Genomic DNA, 15,688 nt, shown 5'->3' on the forward strand with positions numbered 1-15,688 from the left:
TGATCCACTTCTGTGTGATTTTGGTTTTCTGCTATTTTCAATGTGTCTTGAAGTTATTTTTTCACATGATTTTTTTAGCAGATTTTCTCAGAACTAATGGGGCAGCCCCGCTGCTGACTTGGAGGTGGAGAATGGGAATATTTCAGAGATAGGGAGTAGGGAATACAGTGGGAAATAAAGGCTGCCCAGGCACATTCTTTCATTGGAAGCCCAGTTTTCATTTAAGCATCAGAGCAGCCACCATGAAAACAAGTTCTGAATGGCAAGGTACATCTTGATAAGCGGTCCCTGGGATGTAATCTCACAACTCTTTGTGGTGCCTCTTTGTGATGTGGCAGGCCAGAGAATTAAACCTTGAGAAAAGCTCCTTATGAGAGCAGCATATGGATAATCAAAGAGACAGGCTGGAGAAGGCAGACAGAACGAGAGACGGCAGAGGATGAGCTAATGAGGCAGACATGCTCGGCAAAGGAAGGAGCAGGTGGAGGGAGGCTGTTCTCTCTGCACTGAACCAAGAAGCTGGTAGCAGCGGGTGCTGGCTGGGCCTGCAGGTGGGAAGCTGCCTGCTGCTAGGTAGCTCCTCAGCATGATGTAGAGGCAGCTTGATATGCAAGCATGCGGCATGGCTTGTCCATTGGTTTTGTCTCATTGCTGGGAAGCTGGAGGCGTCCAAGTTATTTGTACATTGGTTGGAATAAAACGATTTGCCACGGTCCCTCCAAGGACTTCACGGCTGCTGCTGTGCAGCACACGGGGCCGCTCGCAATTTCATGGCCTTGGATCTTCCATTCCTGCAGCACACCCTGCAACCAGAGCAAAAAGGGCCCTTAGAAATCAGTTACACTTCAGTGAGAGAAGAGGGTCTTTTTCCAGTCCTCTCCCTCTCAGCTGAGCTGTCTGTCCATCCACACTGGGGTGATGAGGAGTGGCAGTACCAGGCAGGAGCATGAGGCACCACGGCTTCCTTTGATGGGTGCTATGCAGACAGGCAAACCTGACTGCAAGTCTAGAAGGGGACAGACCTCGCAGCTCTGCCCAGGCTCAGGATGTGCTGCTCCTGCCTGCTGGGCAGAGGCAGGGATGGCAACCAGGGGCTGAGGTCCCTCAGAAGAGCACACTGGGGATAGATGTTCCCACCGGCAAAAGCATGAGCCACTCAGTTTGTCTGTGCCATGCAAGGTTAGCTGTGTTAGTGTCAACTCCTCTTTCGGTCTCATAAAAACTATAAGGCCTGGATAATGCTCGGTGGCACTGATGTGATCTGCTGTGATAAGGGGAATAGCTGTTTCCTGAGACGCTATGAAAGATAACGAGGAATCTCAAGTGAGTGCCGTGTCTTGTCTGGTTTGTGCAGTGTGGGACTTAGGGCTTAGGGCAGCTGTACGAAATTACTCTTTTCCCACAGTCACTGGCAGTCAGAGCTGTTCTGCAGCAGGCAGGGCTGTGTAAGGGGCATAACCCGTGAATGGGATCCCATAAGCTGTGTGAGCAGTGGGACTGTGACGGGAAGGGCTCTGACACTGCTACAGAAGGCAGAGCTGCCAGGCCACGGCTGTGACCCCAGCTGGTGCCAGGCTTTGTGCAATACTCTGATTTTAATTCACAGCCATCCAAATGAGAGCACCAGATCTCAGCATCAGAACAGCTGTGTTGTTGTGTCAGGGAGAACCTGCCTGTCTTCTTCCAGCGTGGGGCTGTGCCTTGCTTCAAGAACATGATGCTGGGAATAGAAGAGCAATTAAACTGAGAAATTAGGGCGTGCTTGATCAAGAAACACACACGCTTCTTCTTGGAGTGTGCACTGGGCTGGGCTGGGGTAACAATGCAGTACTACCCCACATGTTCTCATCAAGGGGCATTAGTGGTTTTGTGCTTCTGAGGTGGCTTAAAAGCAATTTCAATCACTGTTGTTTCCCCTTGAGAAGGGGGAGGTTCGCATCCCTTCCTCACGCTGCCCTACTTTTTGCTGATTGATACTTGGTTGTGAGGAGACGAGACGGGGAGGATCAGAGCAGTCCATTCCAGCTGGACAAACCCACAAAGGGCAGAGATGAAAGCGCACAGGCTCTCTCTGTTGTTTTTTTGGAGGGGGGATGTTGTTTCAGGGGTGGTGTCCTCAGTTTGTAGGTCGGCAGTGTTCAGTGGTAGGGAGGTGTCAGTGCCTCAGTGCAGCAGCCAGCGTCCCCTCAGCCCTACCTTGTTAAAGCCTTGACTCTCAGCTGCAGTCTGTTTATCCCTCCTCTCCTAACTTTGTCTTTCTCTCTCTCTCACACATTCCTCTTTTCCTCCTCCCTTATTCCCATAGCGGTGGGCGTGCAAATCAAGCTGGAGTTACTGCAACGCAAGTTCTGGATGGCCATGCAGCAGGTAGGAGCACCACTGAGCGTGCAGGCAACGCAGTGCTCTTGGTCAGCTGGGGCAGGCCTGCAGTGCGTCATGCACAGTGGTGGCATTTTCATAAGGGCTGCAGTGAAATTCATATTAAAAGATTTTGGAAGTAGATTAGTTGGAAGTCACACGTTTCCCTAATCCTCTGACAGCACTAATGCTGCCTGAGCACCCAGTCTGCTCCACAAACACTATGGTGATGGTGTCAGCATCTCAGCATTAGCTCTGCTGCACACGACATCTCATTGTAAAACTATGTCTCTGCTCATCCTGCCTTTCAGAAACCTCATGGAAATCTGAAATTTCAGGAACATGGGGGGGGGGGGGGGGGTGGAAACAATCTTCTGCCCTCTTTTATCATCTTGATGATGGTAACAAAATGCTACGAGCTTGCCAAAATACAAATGATTTGCTTCAGGGATAAACTTTCACTGTTGTGCTGATTCTGAACCCTTGCTGCGCCATGAGGAATTACTGAAGCTGTCCTCTTCTGAGGGGCAGGAGTGGGGAAACACCATCCTACGAGCACTGAGGGGCTTTCCGTATGGGTTTTACCTTTTGGTGGGGGGACAGACCTGGGGCTGGAGCAGTGAGCAGCAGACATGGATCTTGGTGGTCCACAGGGAAGAGCCAGAAGGTGAGGGCTGTGGAAACATGAGGCTGGGAAGGTACTCAAGGGGCTGGGCAGCAGGAGGCAGTGGCAACCCATCTCTTGTGGGCCATACCCTGGTGGCTCAAATGCAAACAAAGGCACAAGGCCATTTCAGGTGTTGATGGAAAGTAGGGGTGCTTATGACAGAAGCTGAAAGGAGGCTTGTGTGCCAAGCACCTGTACACATTGCTTGTAGGAAAAACCCTGCTGGGCTTCCTGTGGATGTAGCCTGGCAGGGACAGCACTAACAGCTCTGTTTCCTCTCTCCTGCTGCCCTGGATGCGCTGCACCGGCTGCCCCCAGCCCAATGACACCGATGTAAGTAGGCACTGGCTGGCACCTCTGAGTACACTGGGTGCCAATGCATGGAGGTCATGGTCTGCAGGGGGTCTGAGGGTCATGACTTCCTGGGGTCTGCAGTCAGGGGAGATGGCCCCAGCCTGTGTGTCCCACATGTGTGAGCCCCAGGTGGTCATGCTGGCTCCTTATGGCCATATTTCTCTGCTGTGCTGAGTAAAGGCAGTGGTGAGGCTGTGCTTGCATCTGTGGGTGAAGCCAGCCATCTTCCCCACAGCCACAGAGAGCCACTTGGAGATGTACTGCAAACAGTGTGACCATCACTGACCCTCCCTCGAAACCAAGCAGAGGGATGGAAACCTGGAAACAGTGAGTTTGTTCTGCTAAACTCAGGATGAGAAACAAATCCTACCTTAGAGTAATGGCTTTGTGGTACTTTGAGATTTGCTTCTTGGTATTGAGAATCATCCAGAAAGAGGCTGGGGCTTCTGCATAATAAGGTCTTTGCAGAGAGAAAGGGCAGTGGGGGATGGGGGAGCAGGCAGGCTGCAACACGTCAGCATCCTCCCCTGGCCCTGGAAGACCTCTGGCAGGAGGGGGACCCCATGTACAGAAATGGCAATGCCGTGTCAGCTTCCCTTTCTCAGCTGCTGGCGTGAATGGCGCTGAAAAATAACACAAAGAGACAGACACAGACAGCCACCACCAACTCCAAACAATTACAGAATCAATAAGCACCTGAAGGGCTTTGCTATTCGTCACTTAACCCCTCGTGTCCGTCCCCCCGCCCGCCTCCCGATTCAGTGTTGTGAAACACATGTCAAATCCAGTACACAGAAATCCTAAATGAAACAAATGGATGGTGCCCGGGGCTACACAACCACCATTCACATCCTATTTTATCATTAGCTGTCCTGGGAATAAAGAAACCAACAGCAACAACAACAACCAAAATCCCCGCCTGAGAATAATCCTGATCTAAAATACCACGCCATGTAGTTCCCAGCAGATGCTGAAATGCGTGCTGTTTCCTTGCCAGCACACAGCAGCCTCTGCTAGCACAGCAGAGCTGGCTGCTGCCCCTTTCCTTTACCAGCCCTGGCTTTGCTGAATGTGTGCTGGAGCAGCAACATTGCCCAGTGGGGAGGCTCAGCACAGGAACTGCACATGGCCATGGACTGGACTGAGGGTGCTTCTTGTCTTGTTCCAAATGCCAGCTGACCTGCAGAGTTTCATGGGATGCTGGAGACCTTGTGCCTAGCAGTCCCAAGGGAGAGGCTGGAAAATGAGGTCGTGCCGTGATGTAATTCCTGCTTTTCCTTTCCAGTGCAGTGCCTTCGATGGTGCCTGTCCACTCAGCTGTCAGGACGACGTAAGTTGTCTGCATTTCTTCTCTGTATCTGTAATGGGAACTACTGATGGTCATGGAGCTCCCTGTCTCTCCAGAAATCAGGTGCTGCCTGCCATCTCACAAGAGGTTGCACAGCTAAGGGTAGGACAGCTTAGATGTTCCCCTAGCTTAGATATTCTCCTAGTAGTGACATCAGCAGAGAGGTGTCAGCCCTGCTCACGGCAAGCGGTTGGAACTAGATGATCTTCAAGGTCCATTCCAAGCTAGGCCATGCTATGATTCTATTCCAGCTGAGCCCACCAGGGACATGTGGTCTCCAGCCAACCTATCCAGCCTGCCAGAGAGAGAGATTAGCAGCATGACATGTGCTGGACATGCTCTTTGCATTTATGCCACTGCTCTGCATGTCTGAGGCATATTGAGGACAAGATATTGTGCCCTGGAGAGTGGAATCACCACAGTTATCCTCCCATGTTCATCTAGGACCATGATTTTTCCATGAGACCTGAAGATTTTCATCTGAGCTCTGTGCCTCCATTTCCTGCTTTGCAAAATAAATGGTGATAAAAGCAGCACAGGTACTCAGTGTTGAGAAGAGGGTGATTTAATGAGTGGGTATAAAATAAGAATTCTGGAGGTAGAAAACAGTAGAAGAGGGATACCCTGTAAATATCTTGTCAGTGCCTACAGGATGTATCATCATTTTAAACATGTTAAAACTGTGTTAGCCCTACATACAGCCATAACAAGACAGCATCTCTTTTGCAATCTGAATACCTCAAAAAGGGGAAGCAGAGAGAAGTCAGTGCTCTGAAGCCTGTGTTAGCTGCATAATGGGGCAAGGCATGACAGTGTTGGAGCTGAGCCCACACGCTTCACTCTGCAGAAGCCAGAACAGCACTGTCTCTGATGTCACTTCTCTTTCATCCCCGCAGCTTCTGAATTGCTTCCTCATTGATAATAATGGCTTTATCCTCGTTTCCAAAAGACCTCCAGAGGTAAGAGTACATGAGAGAAGGAGGGGAGGGTGTGTGGTGTGTTCACCAAATACCAGTGAAGCCCATCCATGTTACAGAGATGACCAGGTTGTGGTGACACTCAGCTGTGTGGTGAGGGGACAACACACCCTGGGTAGGGCAGGAGTTTTCTTGATGTTACATACCCATTTGTATGGTGAAACATCTTTGAAAGCTTGTTGGGAAGATACTCGTAACCATGCAGATGATCATCATGTGATCTTAGGTAAATCTATTTAAGATTTGTTTGTTTTTGGAAATGCCCCTCTCAAACAAAATGAACTCTTCTGTCATCTGCTGGTGTTTTCTAAATAGGGATTTAAATAGCTTTGATAGGGACCTATAAAATGGGAAAAGTAAGAGGAAAAGTAAGATGTCCCCCTAAACTGCATAGATGGCCCCATCGTAGATGGGAGCTACTTGTTATGTCAGACTCCACGAGCCAAGAAGAGACAGAGAACAGCTCATTTCCTCATTATTATTATTATGAGTGTTTTATTTTCCTGCTTGCAAACAAAGTGGTGGACTTGGCAGATCCTGAGCACTTTTAGATTTGTCATGATTTAGTAATCAAGAAAGCCAAAACTGTTGTTTGTTTGAACTCTCTACAGCAGCGGTGCTCAGGTCTGGGGCAGAGATATTTGAGGTCACTGACATCAAAACATAAATGGGACCCAAAGATCACAAAGTCCACATTTAATCTGCGTGTGCCAGTGGGACCTGGGGGCTGTTGACCAGGCTGGTGGTAGGGAAAGTCCTGCTATCCAGCTGAAGGACAAAGCTAAGTGCTGCCTCCTCACAGAGCATGTGTGGTGTGTAGTGCGCTAACCCTAACCCTAACCCTCCAGACAGTCTAGGTTAGCTGGAGCAGGAAAGAAATGTTAGTCCAGACATGGAAATTTTACTCTCGATAGCTTATGCCATGCTTTTGTTTTTGTTTTGTCCTTTCTTGTGCTTGCAGATTGGAAAATTTCTTGGTGCAGTGGATGGCTCAGTAATGACCCAGCTACTGAACATGGGCATGTTCAGGCGGTAAGCAGGAGTCCCTGCTTCATGCTTATCCTTGCTCAGCTGGTGTGTGGGGTAGAGCACACCAGGGTCTGCAGGCAGTCCTACTGAGCAGTACAGGATGCCTGAACAGGCATCTGTGGCTCCTACTTTGCTACCAGAGAAACTTCAGCTGCCCACATCCTCCCCTGACAGGCTCAGCCATCGTCACCCCACAACGTGTTTCTCCTCTTCTCTGTTCCTCCAGCAACTTGACTCACTGAGATGTCCAACTCCAGTCTTAGGGTTGCCAGAGAACAGCTGTTCCCTTGCCATTTTCAGGGCACAGTATTATGGAAAATGCCTCCTGGCATTTGAGGTGAAAGCATTTCTTCCCACCACACGGAAGGCCTTTCCATGAGAGGCTACCTGAGAGGTCCCAGAGGTGGCATTGCACTTGTCAGAGAACATTCCTTCTCTTATAAAACCTCTTATAAAATCTCTCTGGTCACCTCTCTCCATTCTCCCAGCACATTTCAAAAGAAAATTCAGATATTCAGCAACACGAAAGCAGGAACTAGGGGAACTTATGGAAGATACAATTATAATTTCCCAGCTTCAGATTCTGCTTTACTAGTCACCTGTAATTAGGGATACATTGCCTCCCATACTGACCCAGTTACATTAATCCAAGGCCCGTATTTCTCCCTTTTCAAAGTCCAGCACAGGCCTAACAGCAAAGACATATTTAAGCAGGCCGCTACTTTAATTCTTCCGCACAGAAGCTTTTTTTTTGTAGAATGGGGCCCAGTTTGGACAAAGCAGTGTAGGCTGGCATGACTGGCCTACAGTCAGTTGTGTTGCTTGCTTTTGACTGCTTGTTTTGTTTTAATTGCAGGGTGACAATGTACGATTACCAAGCAATGTGCAAGGTGCCCTACCACCACCACAGTGGTGCCCGGCCGCTGCTCAGTGTACGTATCTCACTGCACACAGGGATGGTCTGTGGAGGCTTTCTCGGGCATCTCCAACACAGTGGCGTAGCGCATGCGGTGTATAGCACATTCCCCAGGGGAATTTAAGAGCCATTTTCTTCCAAGCACCGGTTATGTCCAGACTTATCTGAGACCGGTTTCTGAGGCAGTAATGGCCACTGACAGCGGTTTCTAATTTGACCCTTTATTTATCAGAGGTTGGACTTGGGTGCTGGTGTTTTGCCACTGGCACCTAAATGCAACCTCTCTTTAGTCTGATACAACAGATAACGTAATTCCTCTCTACCTTTCTAGCAGCCTTGACCAGGCAGAACTAAGTCATTAAACAATACTTGGTCCAATTCAAACCAGTTAAAGCAACCCTGAACAGAGGTGTATTTATTATTGTTACAATTTGACTCTTGAAAGTGTGGTGCATTGGAAGTACATCTAATGGCATGACATCGCCAGTTTTTTTTCCTAGTAAAATAATTTTCAACAAAATATTCCTTTTTAATGGTTGCACTGAAGCTGCGTAGATAAAACATTGTGATTAGAGAGAAAATATTTGCTTGATCAAGAACTGAATCACATCAGATGCCAAAAATAAGTGAAAGGAGAAGAGACCAAAAGAATGAACCTCCAAATTTCATCTCTCTCTTTGTCCCCTTACCAATATCCTCAGGAAGGAAGAAGGAAAGGTCCATTTATATATAAACTTTGTTCAAAGGAAAAGAATTGGTCAAATGTCCTCTCATTTTACTACTTGCTGGCTTGAAGACAAACCAATTAGCAGTAATTAAACATTCTCTTGTGTCCTATGACTGCTGCATGTTTGGGGTTCCAGGATATGAATGTGAGTTGGAGAGGGAGAGATGAAGCATAAACACAGTTACTTACCCTGAAGTGAAGAACCAGCAGGATCTCCTGCAGAGTAATTGGCCCTGGGATGATGCTGCATTTCCAGTTTGTAGCAGAGCAGATGGAAGATGATAGAAGTAGTGCCATGTTGAGGAAAGGCTGCACAAAATCACAGTTAAACTTAATCAATCGATAGCAGATAATACCAACTCCTGGACAATGCTGTAGCTTGTCCCAGAAACACCACTTGCAATTGGAATATAAAAGCTTCCTAGACTGGTGGTGCCCCATTTATCTGTATTTCTCTCCTGTTCCGAGCTCTCAAGGTCATCCATACTGGAGAGAAATCATCAAGCAATTACATCTTCAAAGTCCTTCACACATTTGTGATAAACTCCCTGACCCTGACTGGGAGGGGTGAGAAGATATTATTAGCAGCAAGGCAGCTGCTGCTTCTGATGTATTTGAGTGTTTTCCAGTGATGCCCAGACCTTGAATTTCCAACCTTCGGGAGCTCTGAGCAGTGGAGGGAGTTGGTCTGAAACATGGGGTCCCAGGTAACAACTGTACACTCTCTGACCAGGTCCTCATGGTGTGTCTCATTTCTTCTTTGTTCTCCAGCCAATTTATGCCTTTCTAGCTGCACTGAAATGGCTGATAAGTGATTTCCTCATGTGAGTACAAAAAGATACGGGTATTTGGGAGGCTCAGACTAGCCGGGGTGAGAGCTGAGAGGACTGTGAGCAGAGGCTCCTCATAGGACATTGCTGTCAGCCTTTTTGTGACATTCAGCCTGGTGCATTGCTCCCGGGAGGCAGAAAGCTATTACTATTCCCATTTCACAGAGGCAGAGGCAGAGGCCCTGAGCAGGTCTGGGATTTACCTGAAGTCACTCAGTACAAAGCAGCAGAGTCAGAAATAGGACTCGGATCTCTGGAGGCCCTGCAGGTCCTTGATGCTAAATCCTCCTCCCTGTCTCATTCTCCTATGATAAGTGATTCCCCCGCAGGGTGAGGGAGGCCAGAAGGAAGGCAGGAAGCTCCAATCTGAGTGGCAGCTGAGGGAGAAGAGAGGGTCTTGCGTCAAGATCAGGCATACTTCACACCACAAAAGGAATAAAAATTAAAGCTCAAATCAGGATCAAGCTCAGATCAGGACCAGAGCTGCTCAGCTTTCTGGGTCCAGGCTGAAACAATGACTGTGAACATCCCAACCTGAGAAGCAGATCAAGATCCAGGTGCCGGTCCTTGAGTCTGTTGGCACAGCACAGTTCAACCTGTGCCACTCTGGGGCTGCCACCTTCAGCCCTTCACCAGTGAGATCCCTGAACAGTATATCCCTCAGGGGAAGCTCACTCAGGACAGATCCCACAGTGCAGATCTATACACCATCAATAAATAAACCTAACAAACCAATTACAGATTCAGACCTGCACTGCCAGGAAACCCTCAGTACACTTGTTAGAGGTGATACCCGCTGGGCCGCAGGGCCATCTTGCTGATACTCTGCATCCTTCCAGGCTGCTGAGAAAGCATCCCCTGTTCTTGCTCTTTCGACAGCTTCCTGCTGGAGTTTAACATGAGTAGCTTCTGGCACTCCGACAACGTGGCAGACGGTGAGTATGCGGCAGTCCAGCCACCCCATAGCAAGTGAGTGTCACCAATGCCGGTGGCAGCAGGAGCTGTGTGGAGAAGCAAGGCCTCCTGGAAGAACACACCATCCCATCACATCTCCCTCTGCAGACACTGGAAGTCAGCTTCTAGGTCCCAGCACCACCTTGTTTCCCTCCCTCCCCCATCTCAACCTTCAAGGAGAAGTCTGTGCAGCTCATGGCTTTCTTTCTCGGTGTTTTTGCAAGGAGCAGGGAAGGTTTTTCTTTCCAAGCATCCCACCCCACATGCATGTGTATCAGCCAAAAAGTCCGCCAGTTAGAAAGGTTTCCTGTCTTTCATGGTGGTGGCTCACAGGATGGGACACAGCGATGCTGCATCAGCAGGCTCTGTGGAACTAGCTGGAAAGCCTCTAAGATTCAACCAAGAACAGCTTCTTTGCATCCTTTGATTCAACCATGCTGTGGGATTCTCTATTGAGTCACAATGAATGGATCAAACAACATGTTGAGGGTCTTTGCTTTCCCATTGACTTTAGAAGCTGGTGGCACCTGGCACCACACAGCTGCTATGTGCAACAGAAGAAGCAGAGGGGTGTGGGTTAGAGGTCGAGGTTGAAATCTAGTGACCTGCCTTGTAGCAGTTTAACTTGTACAGAGTGTCGCCTTGCAGAAATCAGTGAGAAAAAGTCAGATGAGCAAGTACAAGATTTCCGATAGTGACTTTATGAATGGGAAATGGCTGCAATTTTGTTTAATTTTTGTTTGAGGCTGTGTGATGGGCAGGGGAGGGGGTTCTTACTGCTGCACTACTCACCGCTGTTTCATTTTGTGCTTTCTTCAACTCTCCTGTGTCATCTCCATGCCTGCTGTGTGCAAATTCATCTCCGCTGTGCTGCCATCATGTGAACCTGTCTCATGGCTCCATCTTCATTGTTTATGTGTGTGCCACTCTTCCAGCCAAGGCTGTCTTCCATCACTGTAAGTAGACCCAGTGAGTAGCAACAAAGAGGAGGATCTAGCTAAAAGTCCCAGGCTAGGAATGACAATTTTGCCCTTTTTGGACAACAGGGAATTTGCAGAAGGATGTCACGGTAGCGTGTCAGTGTTGTTTCCCTGCACTGCTGGTTTAGCTGGCTGAGCTGGGGAGGGCCATGCCAGCCTCCTCAGCGACTGCAGGCACAAATGTGCCTTCATTCAGTGATGGTAGAACAGATGGGACCTTAGCTGCTGTGATGTGGTTTGTCCCTCTCTCTGGCTCCCAGCAGCCCCTGTCTTATCAGGTGTTACACCAAAATCAAAGCCGTCCCGTGCCTTCTTGCAGGACAGTTTCTCTGGGTCCCACAGTCTTCAGATATTAAGAGGCCATTCAAGTCTCCTTTTCCACACCCCATGGTTTAGCTCCTGATGAATACCAGCCCAGCCCCAGGGTAATGCAGAATTACTTTCAAGCAGTTTAACTGATAAGTACATGCTCTAGCTCGTAAATCCACTCCTGCAGGAAAGCTAGAAATCCCTCCAGACAGAGTCCAGACTGTGGCTGTGTTTGTATCCCGCTGCTTCCATACCTCACTTGTGTCTGCCTGTTTACGTTCTGCCCAGCAAGACGTATGTGTGAGACAGGGAAATAGAGACAGTTGGAATGTGCCTCCTGCCTGAAGAAGAGGAAGAGAAGGGGAGCGTGGCTGATGAAACACTGAGGGTCCATGCACAGGGGAGGGAGTGGCAGGGTGAAAGGAAACCACTGGAGCTGGAAGGAATGGGTTGCACATGTTGTTAGGAACGGGCTGAAGATTTTTGCTAGGGATGTTAACATTTTCTTGAGTGCCTGCCAGAGCTGGTGAATGCAAAGCCTATGGAGAGAAGGAGACATTTTGTGGGGGAGAAACTGAATACACGTGAATTGAGGGATACGTACCGAGGAATTAATGTTAGGGGATCTAATGCTCGCTCCTGCTCAGTGTGCACTGATCCCATTTCTGCTTCCCAAATGCTTGTGCTTTCTGGGAGGGCAAGGCTTGCCGTGATTGATTCAGACTGCACTCCTTGTGCAAATCTGCTTCCCAGAGATGGTGAGGAGACATGTTTGCTTCCACAGATTTCTCACTGCTCAGCATCTCCCTCCCCTCCGTGTCTGTAAGGGCTTCTGCTTTTATGGACATCACCGCAGATTTGAAGGCTCTTAATTAAACCAGAGATACTGCTAGAATAATGGAGCTCAGAAAAGTTCCTTTCTGACTCTATACTCAGAGGATATTTTACAAGCTCATCAATTCAAGTCTGTGTTTTGTCTTTGTATCTAAGCAGCAGATTTTGTTTCATTCGTACCAAAGTAAATCCACTGTCATGGGTGCAGCTATTCGTGATGTACACTGGTGGCAAAGGGCTCGCAATCTGGGCTGTCCAACCCGCAGCAAGGAGCAGGGCCGCCTTTGCTATTCAGAAGGATTGGTTGCCAACTGTCTGACAAAGTCTTTCTGGAAGTGCAGATGGCAGCAATGACAGCCAGGATTTAACTCACGCTTTGCTATAAAGTTTGCAATTTGTTATCAGCTCCTCCAACTGTTTACTAAGCCCTGACCACCAGACTCTCAGAGCTGCTGATAACGGTTTGATGTTCAGTGTGTGCATGCGGAGGCTCAGCCCCAGTGTGCTGCCCCAGTGTGCTGCTGATGCTGCACATGCTGCTGGGCCCTCTGAGATTCAGAATGTTGCTGCGGCTGCGTTGCTTCCAGGCAAATTAAGTGGCAGTAAGCTTAAGCATAATCTCTGTCTCAGGTCTTGTCTTGGTTCAGAAGTCAGAGATTGTGAAGTGGCTTGTTTTCATTTAGCCTGTGCCAAGAGGCTGATTTAAGATGGCCTGTGCAGGAGCTGTGCGCCTATTTAACACAGCTTTAAAGTACATCTTAGTGCATGTGATGAGGTCAACCCAGAGAACGTAGATACCCGTGAAAGGTTGTGCACAGCTGCCAGGGCTGAGTTGCTCTTGCAAGGGCCAGTCCTACAGTGCTTTCCATCACTTACCTGTAGGCTGGTGTAGGAGCTGCAGTAGAGCTGGGGTAGACATGTGCAGATCCAGCTCATAAGCAATGCTGTGCTGGCTGAGGCTCCAGGTGAGTTCTGAGTGTGGGTTGGACACCTTTAGCCGCCTTTCCCAGTAAGGCCCTGTTCTCCAAACCCACAAAGTCCAGCACAACAACCCTGATTATTCATCACTACTTCCATCCTGTATTTTGCAAGCCTGGGTCTGATTCACCCCCTACCTGCTCTCCATCCTTCACACCACTGTTTTTGTGTTGCTTTAACTCCATCCACTTTAATGACACTGCGCCGACAAGCTGAAGCTCATGGAGAACGAATTGCTTTGCTGGGGATGTGGGGAAAAATGAGGACCTGGATAAAATCTGTTTTGTCAGGACCACGACATGAGCAGCATGATAAATTCTTGCAGGCAGTTGTGCAACACCTGTGGGGCTGAGGGGTCAGGCCAGTCCTCTTTAATGTTTCCATAAATTACAGGGGTGCAGGACTTGAAGGAATACTAAGTAAGTTTGCAGACAACTCTAAATAGGGAGGAGCTGTTGACTCCCTTGAGGGCAGAGAGGACTTGCAGAGAGATCCTGATGAATTAAAGGGCTATGAAATTACCAACTGCATGAAGTTTAATGAGAGCAAGTACTGGAATCAACCCCTGGATGTATGTACAGAATGGGGAATGAGAAGTAGGAGAATGAATGGAGATATTATCAGGAGTGCTGAACACTGATACTGAATTCCAGTTCTGTCTGCTTCTGGATCTGCAAACAGAAAAGGAACCCAGACATGGTACTGAGAGATGCTCCCACAGTATCCCTGAATCCTCTCGCCCTGCTCTGCGCAGGACCAGGCGGTGTACGCTGGTTTTCCCGCACCACCTAGTGGGAGCCGGGATGGCTGCAGTGCTCAGCCCTAAGTCACCTCACCACAACCTCCTTTCGGGTCATTTTAGAGAGCAATAAGGTCTCCTTGAGCCTCCTCTTCTCCAGACTGAACAATCCCAGCTCCCTCCGCCGCTCCCCATAAGCCCTGTGCTCCAGACCCCTCACAGCCCTGATGCCCTTCTCAGGTCACACTGAAGGCCTTCAATGTCCTTCTTACAAAGGGGGGCCTTGCTCGTACTTGAGGTGCAGCCTGTGCCTCATACCTTAATGCAAACCTCTCCTTTGTAGTCCTCTGACCGTGTCTGTTCTCCTCTCCCTTCTCCCCACGCAGCCCACAGGCACAAGAAGCACGACACGCTGCAGCCCTGCGACACAGAGTACCCGGTCTTCGTGTACGAGCCAGCCATCAAGGAGACCAACGGGCTGATCGAGTGTGGGGACTGCCAAAAGTAAGAACTGCAGCTGCCCTTCTCTTAGCAGGAATCACAGCACCCAGGCCCAAGCAGTGCCAGCACTGGAGCCTGGTGGCTGTGAGAAGAGCCACTTGCCACCGTGCCCAGCACACGAGAGCATCCACAGGGAGGGGAATGGTCCCACTGCAACTTGTTGATACAGAGAAGGATCAGAGCCATGTGTTAATAAGCAGAGGTGGCAGGAGGAGGGAGGGAGCACTTGCAAAAAGGTCTCTTTCCATTCTGCAGGTTTCAGAAAGGAACCCTTTCTGTTTTCTCACGTTTCTGGCACACGTTTTCTCCTTCAAATGTTCCTTTTTGCAGTACTTTCAGCTTTCTGCTTTTTATTCTCCTTTTTTTTCCCCTGTTTTTCTACACCCCCCCCCCCCCCCCCCCCCCAAACCAAAAAAGAGAGAGAAGTGTTAAACCAAAAGAAAGCAAAGCGCGGGTGCACGTTTTACTTTCTGTTTTCATTTGAAGAGAATGAGCAGTCAAACATAACAGAAAGGCAATTGTGAGAAGAGCCGTTTTCAGCAGTCACATGGCACCCTCAGCACTCCCGTGTGGAAAGGTGAAGAGAGGATGAATTTCCACTGGCCTGGCTTTTCCTTAACGTGCTGCCGCACAGACCCACACAGAGGCCAAAGAGATCTGACTGGAATCCCTCATAAAGCAAAGCAAAGCCCTACCTGCTCTGACTTCAGTCTTGGACTGGCTGCAGGAAAGAATTAAAGGTCAGGAAAACAGCCTGTGCTAGTCAGCACCGCTTGATGAAGAACAGGCCGTGCCACGCATCGCCTGAGCTCACAGCATGGATTTGCTGACAGAGGCTGTAGGGGGAGTTCTGCGAGGCACAGACCGGCTCCTTGCCCTATGGGGATGCAGCGTGCCCAGCCTGATGCTCACCACTGCAGCAGCAAGCCTGGCTCTGCTCTGCTCCCTGTGTAGTTAGAGGTGTGGGCTGGGGTCCCAGCCCTGGAGCTGGGTGTATCTCTTGCACCTTTCATGAAGATGTTTAAGGGGAACGAGAGCCCCAACATGGGCTCTGGGCAGTGTTAGCTGGTGACCTGCTCAGACACACAGGGTTTCCTGGTGCCCTTTAGAAACTCCAGATGGTTCCCAGTGCAGGGAGAAGCTGGGCATTGCTTCATTCCGGGCACCTCCATTGTGATGACAGGGTT

General features: G+C 49.2%; 1 protein-coding gene, 1 long non-coding RNA gene and 1 pseudogene across 10 annotated transcripts in view; 1 reads left to right on the plus strand and 2 right to left on the minus strand.

The window, feature by feature from the left end:
• The window catches only part of CACNA2D4 (calcium voltage-gated channel auxiliary subunit alpha2delta 4), a 105,525-nt gene that overhangs the window by 87,513 nt on the left and 2,324 nt on the right, over positions 1–15,688 (plus strand). The window contains exons 27-36 of one of the 9 annotated variants that reach the window (XM_085540345.1): positions 2,306–2,367; positions 3,344–3,358; positions 4,665–4,709; positions 5,624–5,686; positions 6,666–6,736; positions 7,590–7,665; positions 9,148–9,200; positions 10,086–10,141; positions 11,096–11,116; positions 14,387–14,504. In XM_085540345.1, the coding sequence (XP_085396471.1) occupies positions 2,306–2,367; positions 3,344–3,358; positions 4,665–4,709; positions 5,624–5,686; positions 6,666–6,736; positions 7,590–7,665; positions 9,148–9,200; positions 10,086–10,141; positions 11,096–11,116; positions 14,387–14,504 (580 nt within the window). Of the gene's footprint in view, positions 1–2,305; positions 2,368–3,343; positions 3,359–4,664; positions 4,841–5,623; positions 5,687–6,665; positions 6,737–7,589; positions 8,487–9,147; positions 9,201–10,085; positions 10,142–11,095; positions 11,117–14,386; positions 14,509–15,688 lie in introns of those variants that run through there. The other 8 variants (XR_014943603.1, XM_085540354.1, XM_085540343.1 and 5 more) reach the window with 8 other exon arrangements.
• Positions 198–8,795, minus strand: LOC116653589 (uncharacterized). The gene is made up of 3 exons (XR_004307698.2): positions 8,566–8,795; positions 3,750–4,737; positions 198–803 (listed from the first exon to the last, which is right to left on the minus strand). It is a non-coding gene; the product is annotated as an uncharacterized LOC116653589 (long non-coding RNA).
• Positions 11,386–12,590, minus strand: LOC146762422 (uncharacterized; annotated as a pseudogene).

This window comes from Coturnix japonica, chromosome 1, assembly GCF_054131305.1.
Source record: "Coturnix japonica strain WE chromosome 1, WE-NBRP24, whole genome shotgun sequence".
NCBI classification, from domain to species: Eukaryota; Metazoa; Chordata; class Aves; order Galliformes; family Phasianidae; genus Coturnix; species Coturnix japonica.